Source organism: Mustela nigripes, chromosome X (genome assembly GCF_022355385.1).
Source record: "Mustela nigripes isolate SB6536 chromosome X, MUSNIG.SB6536, whole genome shotgun sequence".
NCBI lineage: Eukaryota > Metazoa > Chordata > Mammalia > Carnivora > Mustelidae > Mustela > Mustela nigripes.
In genome coordinates, this window is record NC_081575.1 from 85377080 (window position 1) to 85390262 (window position 13183).

The following is a 13183-nucleotide window of genomic DNA, read 5'->3' on the forward strand; positions in this document are numbered from 1 at the left end:
GCCACTATTTATTTAAATCAGTCATCATTGGAGTCAAAGAGCAAGCTCAGTCAGAAGAGCACATGACTCTTGACCTTGGGGTTGTGAATTCGAGCCCCACATTGGGTGTAGAGATGACTTAAAAAAAAAAAAAAAAAAGGACCTTTTTTTTTTTTTTTTAAAGTGGTTAAGTTTCCCCTGCTAATCTCCCACCTACTTTGATCTGCATGTAAAAGCTGATAACATTATTCTTCCAGGTTCCCTCTGCTTTTACAAATGTGTGCCTGTGTAGACAAAGTGTGGTAAAACTAAAACTAACTATTTTTTTCGTGAGGTGGGATATTTTGAAAATGTGTATATATTAATTTAGTTTTATTAATGTTTTTATGTATATTTTGATTCTTATCCTCTGTTTAGAATTGAATTGCATACTCCTTGCCTTTGTTTTATGTTCTTTTAATACCCCCAACTTTTAATTTTGAAAAATTTCAGACCATTTGAAAAGTTGAAGGATAAATACAGTGAATACCAAATACCCTTTACCTATTTACCTGTTTTACATTTTCCTTCTCTGTGTGTGTATGTACATGTGATTTATACTTTCTTTTTCCTATTCATTTAAGACATCCTTACTTTTCACTCTAAAATACTTCAGCATATATCTTCTAAGAGTACAGATACTCTCCTGTACAACTACAGTTACTCTTATGAATCCCTCAAATTAGCATGATGCAATAATATTTCCTAATATACAGCTAATATTAAATTTTTTCCACAAAATGTCTTTTATACATTTTCCCCCAATCAGGAATTATATATTGGGGTGTCTGGCTGACTCAGTCAGTGGAGCATGTGATTCTTGACCTGGGGGTTGTGAGTTCAAACCCCACATTGGATGTAGAGATTATATAAGAATAAAATCTTTAAAAAAACAGACAGAAAGAATTATATATTGCAATTGGTTATCATGTCTCTGAAGTCTCCTTTAGTCTTTAGCAACGGTCGTCTGGGTTTGTGTTTATTTTTGTCCTGCCCTCCCCCCCCGCCCTTCATGATATTGACAGTTTTGAAGCACCTAGGGAGAATATTCCACAGTCTGGCTTTGTTTGATTGCTTTTTCATGGTTTCATTTGGGGTAAGCATTTTATCAAGGTGATATTTATTTGATCTGTACATTTTTTTCTTGCTGGCCAAGTGGACTGTTAACAAAGATCATTGTGCCTGCTGTGGGAATTTACTAAATCTGTGCTAAAAACTTGCTAAATGGACCATTTATGTCTGCCCTAGGGCTTCTTGTTACCTGTGAGATTATTTGCCACCGATATATACCTGTTATCTCAGTAGCTAAGAAGCTTATTCGATCTGGCTGGGGCTCTGCTCCTTCAGATTGTAATGGACAGCCTTGGCATCTGTGTGGTAGTCAGCACCTGCGGTAGTAGGTATATGAGAATCTTTGCCAAATATTTATTGAATTGGGGAAAACAGCTGTGAAAATGTTACTTAGCACCAGATTCAATAAGTAAGAGTGTTTTTCTTTAATTTGCATCATTTTTTCCTTTTTGTTATTATGGCAAAATACACATAACATAAAATTAACCATTTTAGATATTTTAAAAGGCAGAATTTAGTAGCATTAAGTACTGAATTCACACTTTCGTGCAACCATTACCACTGTCCACATTTAGAACTTTTTCATAATCCTGAACAGAAATTATAACCATTAAGCACACATTCCCACAATTGACCCCTCTCCCGAGCCCTTGGTACTCTCTGTCCTACTTTCTGTCTTGATGAATTTCACTGTTCATGTCAGTGGAATCGTACAATGTTTTCTGTCTTATTTTACTTAGCATAGCATTTTCAAGGTTCGTCCATGTTGTAGCACAATTAAGAGTATTTTTGTTCAAACTTCTGTTTCAGGCAACAGAATTTATCAAACAGAACATTGTGATATCCAGTGGATTTGTGGGAGGCTTTTTGCTAGGCCTTGCATCTTAAAGATATGACTATTCTGTCACAGTGGAGTCACCTATAAGAAGAGAAATGGTGGCAACAAGGTGGCTTCTCGACATTACTCACCACCAGATTCTCCAGGGCAGCAAGAAACAACTAGGTGGGCAATACCAAACTCACAGCTTAGTGTTTTGCCATTGAATTTTGGCAGACTAGCATTTGCTGTAAAAACAACCTATATGGTATATGTACAATAGTATTCCTGAGCAAAAACATGCCTTTCATTTATTTTTTTAAAATTTGCATTTGTTTTAAAATCAGCCTATAAAATACCACCATTGGATGTAGAGGGGAAAAAAATATAGAGGGAAAAAAATGTGTTGGATATATTCCCCAGCGAAATATTATCCTTGTTTTATTTAAATAAGATATTCTTCATCTTGCTTTATAGTATAGTGCCAGTAATTAAAGATTTGTATTATAGCTTCAACATTGCGGTTGGCTTTTTTTTTTAAGATTTGTTTGCAGTAAACTGAAGAACTGTAAAATACCCTTTTGTGTAAGGATTTAGAAGTTAATAGAATTATTAAAGATATTAAACAGATTTAATGCCAGTTTTTAGGTGGTTGTTTTCTGCAGTTCTTACTTTGCTTCTATAAGTATAGTAAACAGGTTGCAGGAAGGCTTTTCTAAGGAAATAACTCATGCCTAAAGCGCGCTTTCTCTCTCTCTCTTTAAATGCCTGTAGTTGCAAAAATTTCTTGTTAAATAAGCTTCTTTAATTAATTTATTTATCCTGGCAGCCCGGGCAGAACTAATTATTTTGAGCATACATGTAGTTGGGTCATTGATTCATTTTATTAACCTTGAGTGAACCTCCTTTCTCATTTCTAAAATTCCTAATTGTTATTTTGGCCCCTTCTTCACAAAGAGGTAAAAACCACATTAAAATACTGGTAGTATGGTATGAATTTACTATCTGAAAGACCTTGATTTTCTGTCATTATGAAATTGTACCTTAAAGACGATTGTCTCTCTGATCTAATCTGAGATGTGCTAAGGCTTTCAGGTTTGGGTAGCATCATGTTGAAGCCTAGGCCAGTTGACTTGTTTCTCCGGGCCACATTACACTCTCTCAGAGGCTCCTTTGCCCCGAGAAACTCTGTGTGATTCATTTTGTTCATAGAATTCTGTGTTGAAATTGGAAAAAACGGCAGAACAACGTGCATTTGGGTCTTCAGATTGGAAAGACTGCAGGCCATCTCCTTTCTATAGGAAGCCCCCCCTTGTAAATTTCATGTATTGGAAATATGAGGCAGTTCATACTTTCAGGGTTGGTTACAATCTGTGTGCTTTCATGATCATGACTCCTTAGAATTGAACATGGGGATTGATCTTCAGTTTCTTCCTTTACTCGCATCAGTGCCTCAGATACAATGCTAAATAAAACTCCAGACTTTCTTAATACAAAGTGATTTTGCTTATAAATACTTGTTTTATCTTTGAGCTTTTCTCTATTTTGGCCTTGCCAAGCCTTCATTGCTGGGGAATTAGAAGGAAAAATACAGGAGATGAGGTGGAACCTTGGTCACACTTCAGTGTGCTGTGTCCCCATGATTCTTTCATCTCCTCCAGTGAGGCAGGCTACTTGGGGAGTTCTAGTAGCCAGCTCAGTTTGCTCATTTTGGAAATATTTACAGTGTCTGCTCTGTGCTTGATACACGAGGAAAGTGGGGACACAAAAATGTCTGCCCTCAAAGAGGGACTAAAATCGTCCTCTGTAATAGTTCTACGATAATATAGGAGAACCTGCCATATATGATTAGTGGCAAATAAGTGTGAGGAGTAACTACGTTTCAGAGTCCACACATGAATGAGAACTGAAAAAGATGGTCCTTCCATTTTACTTGTATATTTCGAAGTATCTGTTGATGTGTTTTGCAAATATTTGAATACAAATGTGCAATAATACCCAGGCTCTCCATACTGTTGTTTCTATGTCAGTGACCCTTACTCTGCCTCATGTCTGCACCATTTCCCCACAAGGTCATACACTACTTGAGGCAGTCATTTGTGTTAATCAATCTCTTAACTCATGAGGCACGCTGATATCAAGCTCAAGGCTGATATTCAGTTAGTGTGAATGGGTGAATGAGTATGTGGAAATTATTATGCTAGAGTTGGTGTCTACCTATGGGAAACTTATTCTGGGTAGTAGTCCAGTAAATCAGAGGCTCCATCAGAAACAACTTGGTGGGGCTTAGTTAGAATGAAAAATCATGGCCTGCCTTTGTCTAAAATGGGGCTTTTAAATAAATAAATAAATAAAAATAAAATGGGGATTTTTATGTTCGAGGGTATAACGTCTGCAAGATTTATTTAAACTTGAGTGTATGGAATACAGGTATTTTGTGACCTAGGCTTTAGAAGATATTTAAGGACGTTTTGACTGATCTTTTTTTTTTACTCTTATAGAGCTCCCTCCCTCCTCTTCCCCCTCACAAAAAAAGATGATTCTTAATGTGTCTCTTATTTCCAATACAATATAAATGAAATATGCTCATTATACAAAAATACATCCACATAAAGAATATATAGAATGTTTATAATATGATGTACTAGGAGATTACTGTTGTCCATATTTTAGTACGTAGCCTTTGGAGTCTTTTCTACAGGTGCATGAACACATTATATGTATTTTGTATAAAAGTTGACCATAGTTTATGTACTGTTTTATAAATAGCTATTTTCAGTTACATATTATGAATACGAATATCTTTTTGTAACAGTAGGTACATTTATGATGACAGAAAGATATAACCACCTACCCTCATCCCTTTTTACAAAACAATTATCATTTTTTCTTTTTATTTACATTTTAATATATTTATACTTATATTATCTTTATTGTCCAAGTTTGGTTGGTATATATTGAATTGCCCACTCTGAAAGTTTAGGAATTCTGTGCACATCCACTTCCCTTTTTTAATGGCTAATATATTTTGTGTTTCTAGTAAATGCCTTTATTACTTTAAATACCATACTCTTTTCCTATCCTTATTTCCCACCTTAGATAATATTTGCTAACTCCCTGTAATTAAAGATGAGGAAAATGAACTTGTCTCTTTCCTGCTATCCTCAGGTCTCCTGAGTTTTGTCAGGTTATTATTACTTTTAATGGTACATTCAAATGACAATTCTGTACAATTACTAAGAGGAATTACAGAGCTGTATAAATTGATCTGGACAGATCCACACGTTAGTGACATAATCAGGTTGCAAACAGTGTGATCCCACTTTTTTAGAAAAACTATCTGTGAGCATTAAGTATGCACAAGGATGCTCATAGAGACCATCTCTGAGAGTGTGGTGTATGCATGGGATTTTCACGTTATATTTTCCCACATCTTTACGTCATCTTAAGTCTCTATAGTGAGTACATGTTAATTTGTAGTTAGTAAAAGGTTTACTTTAGAGCTAGGAATAGGAATTCAATAGGTTATTGCTTTGTATTTTTAGGTTCTTGTTATTTTAAGGGACTCTTTGTTTTGAACTTTTTTTTGCTTCATTCACTGAATTTATTTTTTAAGTTTTTGTCAAAATGATGTGCATAATTCAAGACGTCAGATAGTATTTGGGTACAAATCAGGCTTCTAAAAAAGGGAGTGCTTCTCTGCTCTACCTTTTGCCGACTTCGTGGCTCTTTCCCCAGAGAAGCTTCAACTATATTGGTTGTTTCTTGTGGTATTTACTACAACCACATTTCTTAGACTTTGTGTTATGATAAATGACTTGACTCAGACTTCTGTTATGGTAGATGTGGATTTAGTTCTAGAACACCTTCCTTTTTGCATCCTCGTAGGAGCAATTTATTACACGTCTACAAAGTTTTATACGTTGTAATGATGAATATTGTCTACTGTTAAATAAGGATACAACCTCCTATAGGTCCCTTTATATGGGTTCAGCTGGAATCTACCTTTGCGTGAACCTGCAAAGAGCTCTGGAGCTTGAAGGGCACTGTGGCTGGCAGAAAATGGCCTCCCAAAGATATTCACGTTCGAATCCCCCTGAACCTGTGAGTACATTAGTTTCCATGGCAAAGGAGAATGAAGGTTGCAGATATAATCGAAGTTGCTAAATCAGCCAATCTCAAAGAGATTATTCCAGAGTATCCTGGGCCCAATGTAATCATAAGAATTCTTGAGATAGGAAGAGGGAGGCAAAAGAAAGAGTCTGAAAAAGAGATGTGCCTATGAAAGAATGATTAGATAGGTGCTGTGTTGTGGCTTTGAAGATGGAGGAAGGGAGCCATGAGCCAAGGAATACTGTTGGCTTCTTAAAGCTGGAAAAGGCAAGAACACACACTCTCCCCTATTGGCTCCAACAAGGAACATAGCCCTGCTGATATGATTTTAGTTTGGTGAGACCCATGTTGGACTTTTTACTTCCATACCTGTAAGAATAAATTTGTGTTGTTTCAAATACTGTGTTTGTGATCATTTGTTGTAGCAGTAGAAAACTAACACTGGTCCACTGAGTTGTCCTCCATTGTAGCAAGGGAGCTGGCTTTTTGTATCCCCATTATCAGTCAGATTACTGGTTGCAGTCTGCCCTTAGGGGTTGGGATGGGTAACCTCCCAGCCAAGGATGCTCTGTCTTAGCAAGAGCAATTCTCCGGAGAATAGTGCAGCTGTCAAGCCATCAGCAGCTAATACTATACCGCTGGGTAAATCTCAGCAAGTGTTGCATGTGTAAACCAATAGTTATGTCTACTTGGGGACAGAAGGGCAAAAAAATGAATGTAGAACTATAATATTTGGATTTGTAATGTCAAGTTCTTATATTGTTCCAAAACTATTGATTAAGCTTATACTTTGTGCATATATATTAAAATTGTAAGAGCAATCCTTAGGGGTGCCTGGGTGGCTCAGTTAAGTGTCTGCCTTTGGCTCTGTGTTTTGTCATCTCAGGGTTCTGGGATCAAGCCCTGCATCGGGCCCCCCACTCACCGGGGAGCCTGCTGCTTCCTCTCCCTCTGCCCTGCCCCACTTGTGCTTGCTCTCTCGCGATGTCTCTCAAATAAAATCTTAAGAAAGAGCAATCCATAAATGAACTGTTAGTTGTGAACAAATCACATTTCAAACATACCAATAAACAATCCAGTCTCAAGGCAGGAAAAGAAGAAGCATAGAGAAAACAAAGTAAATAGGAAGCCTAAAAGAAGAAAGTAAATCCGAGTATATCAGTAATCATACTCCAAACGGAAAAAGGAACAGAATTCACAATGTGATTTTATATAAATACTCTATGTAGAGTCAAGCAATGGGATTAGAGCCACAGAAAAGGAAACGTTTATAAAACGTCACTGTTCAGTAGAGAAGTCTCCAAACCTCAAGCTGTAATTAAGCCTTTTCATTTTCCTTCAAATCCTCCCACCCCCAACCCAATCTGGGACAGACTCAGCACCTACTGTTTCTTAAATCTCGTGTGTTCTTTCTTGGATTACTTATATTTTTGGCTGAACTATTTTCTTGACTAATTGTTACAGGTGTGGGAGGTAAACTTTCTGAGTTCTTGTGTGCTTAAAATATCTTTTGTTCTCATACACTTTGGGATTGATGATATTTATCCCTTCGAATTCTGAAGACACTGCTCCATTGTATTCTACTGATGTTGCGTGATGTCATTTGGCTTAGGAACCTTTCTGAGTAACCTTTTTTGTATTTTTTTTTCCTTTGAAAGCTTTGTAGTTTTTTTTCTTGTAGTTTTGAAATTCCGTAAATTTGTCTGTAAATGTGAGTTTTAAAATACGGAATTAGAGAGCCTTTAAAAAATCCATGTTAGGGTCCTTTTGCTGTTTGCTGTCGTTACAGAGAAGATACACATAGCTAACATTTAAAAACCAAGGCCAGGGCCTCGGTGGCTCAGTGGGTTAAGCTTCTGCCTTCATGATCTCAGGGGCCTGGCATGGCCCCGTATGGGGCTCTCTGCTCAGCAGGGAGCCTGCTCTCCCCTCTCTCTGCCTGCCTCTCTGCCTACTTGAGATCTCTCTCTCTGTCAAATAAATAAAATCTTTTTAAAAAAATAAATAAAAAATAAAAACCAAGGCCAGTAGGAGGAGTCTAAACCCACTCCAGATTGTGAGATTGAGAGCCCCAAATAAGTGCTCAGTAAATGTGAGATCGAGGGGTTCAGAATCATGGAAATGAAACAATGTTTATCACCCACTATATTCAGCTTTCTTTAGATTCTTTCATTCTGAAGATTCATGTCTTTTGCTTAAGCAAATTGTACTTTTTAAATTGACTTTATTTTTTAGAATAATTCGGGGTTTCTAGAAAAATCGAACAGATAGAACAGAGTTCCCATGTGTCTCCCCCAGACCGCTACAGTTTTCCCTGTTGTTAACATCTTACATTATTGTTGTACATTTGTGACAATTAATGAACCAATGCTGATACATTATTAACTTTATTCAAATTTAGTTTTTACCTAATATCCCCTCTTTTTTCCCCCAGACCCTCTTCCAGGGTATCATGTGACATTTATTTATTTATTTATTTATTTATTTAAGATTTTATTTGCTTATTTGGCAGACAGATCACAGGCAGGAAGAGAGAGAGAGGAGGAAGCAGGCTCCCCACTGAGCAGAGAGCCCGATGTGGGGCTCAATCCCAGGACCCTGGTATCATGATCCAAGCTGAAGACAGAGGCCCAACCCACTGAGCCACCCAGACACCCCATCATGTGACATTTAGTTGTCCTTTTTTCCTTAAGCTTCTCTTGGCCTGACAGCTTTTCAGACTTGCCTTATTTTTGATGGTCAGGTACACTGTAGAATGCTCCTGTATTGAACCACTTCTGATGTGTTTTCATGATTGGACTGGAGTTACGGGCTTTGAGGAAGAAGATCACAGAGGTGAAGTGCCGTTTTCATCATGTCACCTCAAGGGTTCATACTTATCAACATGACAGTCACTGCTGTTGGTGGCCCCAATCACCTGGCTGTTGGTCAGGTTTCTCCACTGTCAAGTTAACTTTCCATTACTGTGCTGTTGGAAGGGCAGTCACTGTGTTCAGCCCCACACGTAAAGAGGGGGGAATTAGTCTACCCTTCCTTTAGAATGGCGGATCTACATAAATTATTTTAAATTCTGCACAGGAGGTAAGTGTTTTCTCCCCCATTTACTAATTTACTCAATCATTTATATCAGTAAGGACTCCTGGAGATTTATTCTATGCTTTGGGCTCTAATTCAATACTACTTTATTTTGATCTAATTGTCCAGCTTTGTCCATTGGGAGCATTTTCTGAGGGCTCCTGTGTCCCTTTGACATACCTCTAACAGTGTGTTTTGCAAATTGTATTGTAATAATAATTTTTATTATTTCTTCCCTGACATCTTGTCTATCTGCTGCTTCTGGAACATTGATTAATTAGGTGTTGGAGTTTCTAGATTTTTCCTTCATCACTTTTTAATATTTTCTGTTTATTTTTTACTTTATATACTAGAACAGCTCCTTAATTTAACTCCAGTTTGGTCTTTCAAGTTCATTATTTAGCTTGTTAATTAAAATATGGGGGTTAACAGTTAATGTTTACTCATTCATTTTCAAGGCATACTGTTTGTATCTCTGGTCATTCCTTTCTCATTGCAGTCTGTTTGTATTTCACTTTTCTGTTGTGGGGTTGGTTTTTTCCTCAAGGATCTGTCAGCTCTTGGGTTTCCATTTGTATTTATGAATAAAATGATTGCTTTGATTAATATAGATAGCTGGAGTGGATTTTCTTTGTAGCTCTACAGGTCTGCTTTAACAGGTTCAATTCAAGAGGACAGGTTAGGGGTGCCTGGGTGGCGCAGTTGGTTAAGCTACCACCCCTTGGTTTTGGACCAGGTCCTGATCTCAGTGTTGTGAGGTCGAGCCCTGTGTCAGGCTCCATGCTTGGGATTCTCTGCCTCTGCCCCTCCCCCACTTGCTTTCTGTCTTTGTCAAATAAATAAATTAAATATTTTTTTAAAAAAAAGGTTGTAGCTGTAGAAGACCTTCTTATAGGTAGGCGGGACACAGGGAGTAGTAGACAAGTGCAGTTCCATGGAGAACTCACTGGACAGCTGGAGGGATGGAGACAGTTAGAGGGATGATCTCTGTTTTCTGGTCCCTGCACTTGGCATAGTGCCAATTCTATTTTCTCGGGTTTTCACCTCATTAGGGCCAGTTTCTTTAGAGAACATTCTTGGACGTTTCCGATCAGCAGTTCTATTCAGGTGAGGGGAGAAAAGGGCAAGGTGGAGAGAAAGGATCGTAATTGTTCCAACTCACGCCAATAAGTTTTGAAAATACATAACTCTGAGAGGGCATACTTCCCCACTCTCTTTTTTTCTTGAGGCGGCTTTGGCAAGAAGCCTTCTGGTGACTTAATCTGTGGTTTCCTGTCCTCTGACTTCTCTTCTGATCCCCTCTGCTTTCAGATGTTTCACATTTCACATTTTTGGTCTGTGAATGGCACCTTTGTTTTCCAGCACTGTTAGGGTTCTTAAAAACTTTATTATGGAAATTACTAAACATATATAAGAGTAGAGGGAACAATACAACAAAATTTCATGTACCCATCACTCAGCTTCCATAGTTATCAACATGTGGCCAATCTTATTTCTGCCACACTCTCCCACTACCTATAACCACCCCTCCCCCGCAATTATTTTGAAATATACCCAAGATATATCATTTCACCAGTAAATACTTCTGACATACCTCTAAAAGATAAAGACCCTTAAAAAAAACTGTATTCCTATTATCACACCAAAAGAATAACAATAATCCCATAATAGTATGAAATATCCTCTCACTACTCAAATTTCCCCAATGATCTTAAGTTTTTTTTCTTTTTATTACAGTTGGTTTTCTCAAATCAGTAAACAGGGTCCACACATTGTATCTGGTTGCTGTTAAATTATAATTTTTTAATTCTCTTAATTTATAGTCCCCAGCTCCCTGTTTTTTAAAAATAATTTATTTGTTAAAGAAACCACATCGTTTTCCTAGAACTTCCTCTATTTTGATTGCTGCTGATTGCCTTCTTGCCATGTCATTTAACATGTTCTTTTGGTCCCCGAGTTACCTGTCAATTGATAGGTAAACAGACATAATTGGATTCAGGTTTGATTTGGTTGCAGGGATGGCCAACATTTCGTAGGTGGTGGTGTGTGCTTTTTGTTATATCACAAGAGGGGACACATAATTTCTGGTTATTTCTCTTTGGGGAGCATTAAAATTGATCAGTGGGTTCAAGTAGTGTCAGCCTAAATCAACCATTATAAAACTTCCTATCAGCTTATCGCTTAATGTTTTGAGCAGCCATTAATAATGACTGCCTAGATGCATGATTTCATTTGGGGTTACAAAAGAGTGAGGCTCTAAATTGATTATTTATTTATTTATTTTTAAAAAGATTTTTATTTATTTATTTGACAGAGATCACAAGTAGGCAGAGAAGCAGGAAGAGAGAGAGGAAGGGAAGCAGGCTTCCTGCTGAGGAGAGAGCCCGATGCAGGATTCGATCCCAGGACCCCGAGATCATGAACTGAGCCGAAGGCAGAGGCTTTAACCCACTGAGCCACCCAGGAACCCTGATAATTTATTTTTGGACAAATAATTTATAAACTTGAATTCTAGGAAAAACCATTTCCTCATCAACTAACTCTTTGGTTACTTTTAGATACAGTTAGTTATAAGAAAAGCAGTATGTGAAAATTTGCATGAAATGGATGAAGTTTTCAAAAAACACAATTTACCAAAATTCATTCAAGATTTTTATACCTATTAAAGACATTGAATCTGCAGTTTAAAGCCTCCCATATTGAAAACTTCAAGCCCAGACGGCTTTGATGGTGAATTCTTTCAAACTTTTAAAGAAATAACACAGTTTAATAAATTTTAAAAAGAGGGAGGGTGTCCCTGGCTGGCTCAGTCAGTAGAGAAGGTGACTATTGATCTCTCAGGATTCTGAATCTGAGCTCCATGCTGGGTGTAGAGATTACTTTAAAAAAAAAATTTAAAAATTAGAAAAGATTAATAATGCCATCTTACTCAAACTTTAACAATAGAAACAGCAGAGACCCTGTCAAACTTATTTTATGAGGGCATCATAACTTCAATACCAAAACATGACAAGGACATTACAAGAGGAAAATTAAAAGCTGCTATTTCCCATGATCATAGACTCCAAAATTCTAGAGAAAATATTGCAAATCAAATCCAGCAATGTGTAAAAAAGGACAGTATATCATAACCAAGTGGGATTCATTCTAGAAATGCAAGATCAGTTTAACATCTAAAAATCAATGTATTTTACCTCATTAACAGAATAAGAAATGGAAGCCCCCATTTCACAAGATGCAGAAAAAGCATTCAATGATATTAAACAATTATCACAAGAAATACAGACTCTCAACAAACTAAGAGGGGAACTTCCTCAATCTGATAAAGGGTATCTACGAGAAGTAAACCTCATACTTAAGGGTGAAATATTGAGATCAAGAATGAGACCAGAAGTTGATTTTAACTGCTTCTGTTGAACTTCTGCTGGATGTTCTAACCAGTGTGTTACTGTTCTGCTGCATGAGAAATGGTATCTTTGTGAAACTTAATTTGCATCTTTGTTTTTAAAGGTTTTTTTTTTTTTAAAGATTTTATTTATTTATTTGATAGAGATCACAACTAGGCAGAGAATCAAGCAGAGAGAGAGGAGGAAGCAGGCTCCCAGCTGAGCAGAGAGCCCCATGTGGGCCTCGATCCCAGGACCCTGGGATCATGACCTGAGCCGAAGGCAGAGGCTTTAACCCACTGAGCCACCCAGGCACCCCATGTTTTTAAAGGTTTCATTTATTTATTTGAGACAGAGCACTAGAGAGAGCAAGCAAGCACAAGTAGGGGTCAGAGGGAGAGGGAAAAGCAGGCTCCCTGCTCAGCAGGGAGCTCAGTGTGGGACTCGATCTCAGGATCCCAGGATCATGACCTGAGCCAAAGGCAGATGCTTAACTGACTGAGCCCCCCAGGCACCCCAATTTGCATCTTTTTATTACCAAATAGGTTGAATGCTTTTTCATGTTTAAGGCCCATTTGCATTTCTTCTTGAAATGTGTGTTCCTTTACTCTTTTGCATTTTCCTATGGGGCAGATGGCCTCTTATTTCTCTATTTTTAAACAAATACTTAAAGGAAATTAAATCCTTATCTGTGATACAAGTT

At 37.4% G+C, this 13183-nt stretch overlaps 1 protein-coding gene across 2 annotated transcripts in view; it reads left to right on the forward strand.

Moving 5' to 3' along the window:
• FUNDC1 (FUN14 domain containing 1) overlaps positions 1 to 13183 on the forward strand; it is a 107050-nt gene that overhangs the window by 9842 nt on the left and 84025 nt on the right. Inside the window, exon 5 of one of the 2 annotated variants that reach the window (XM_059385437.1) lies at positions 1900 to 2422. The exons of the other annotated variant lie outside the window; for it this stretch is intronic. Within the exon in view, the coding sequence (XP_059241420.1) occupies positions 1900 to 1977 (78 nt within the window). The 3' untranslated portion in view covers positions 1978 to 2422. Of the gene's footprint in view, positions 1 to 1899; positions 2423 to 13183 lie in introns of those variants that run through there. 2 annotated transcript variants of the gene reach the window in all.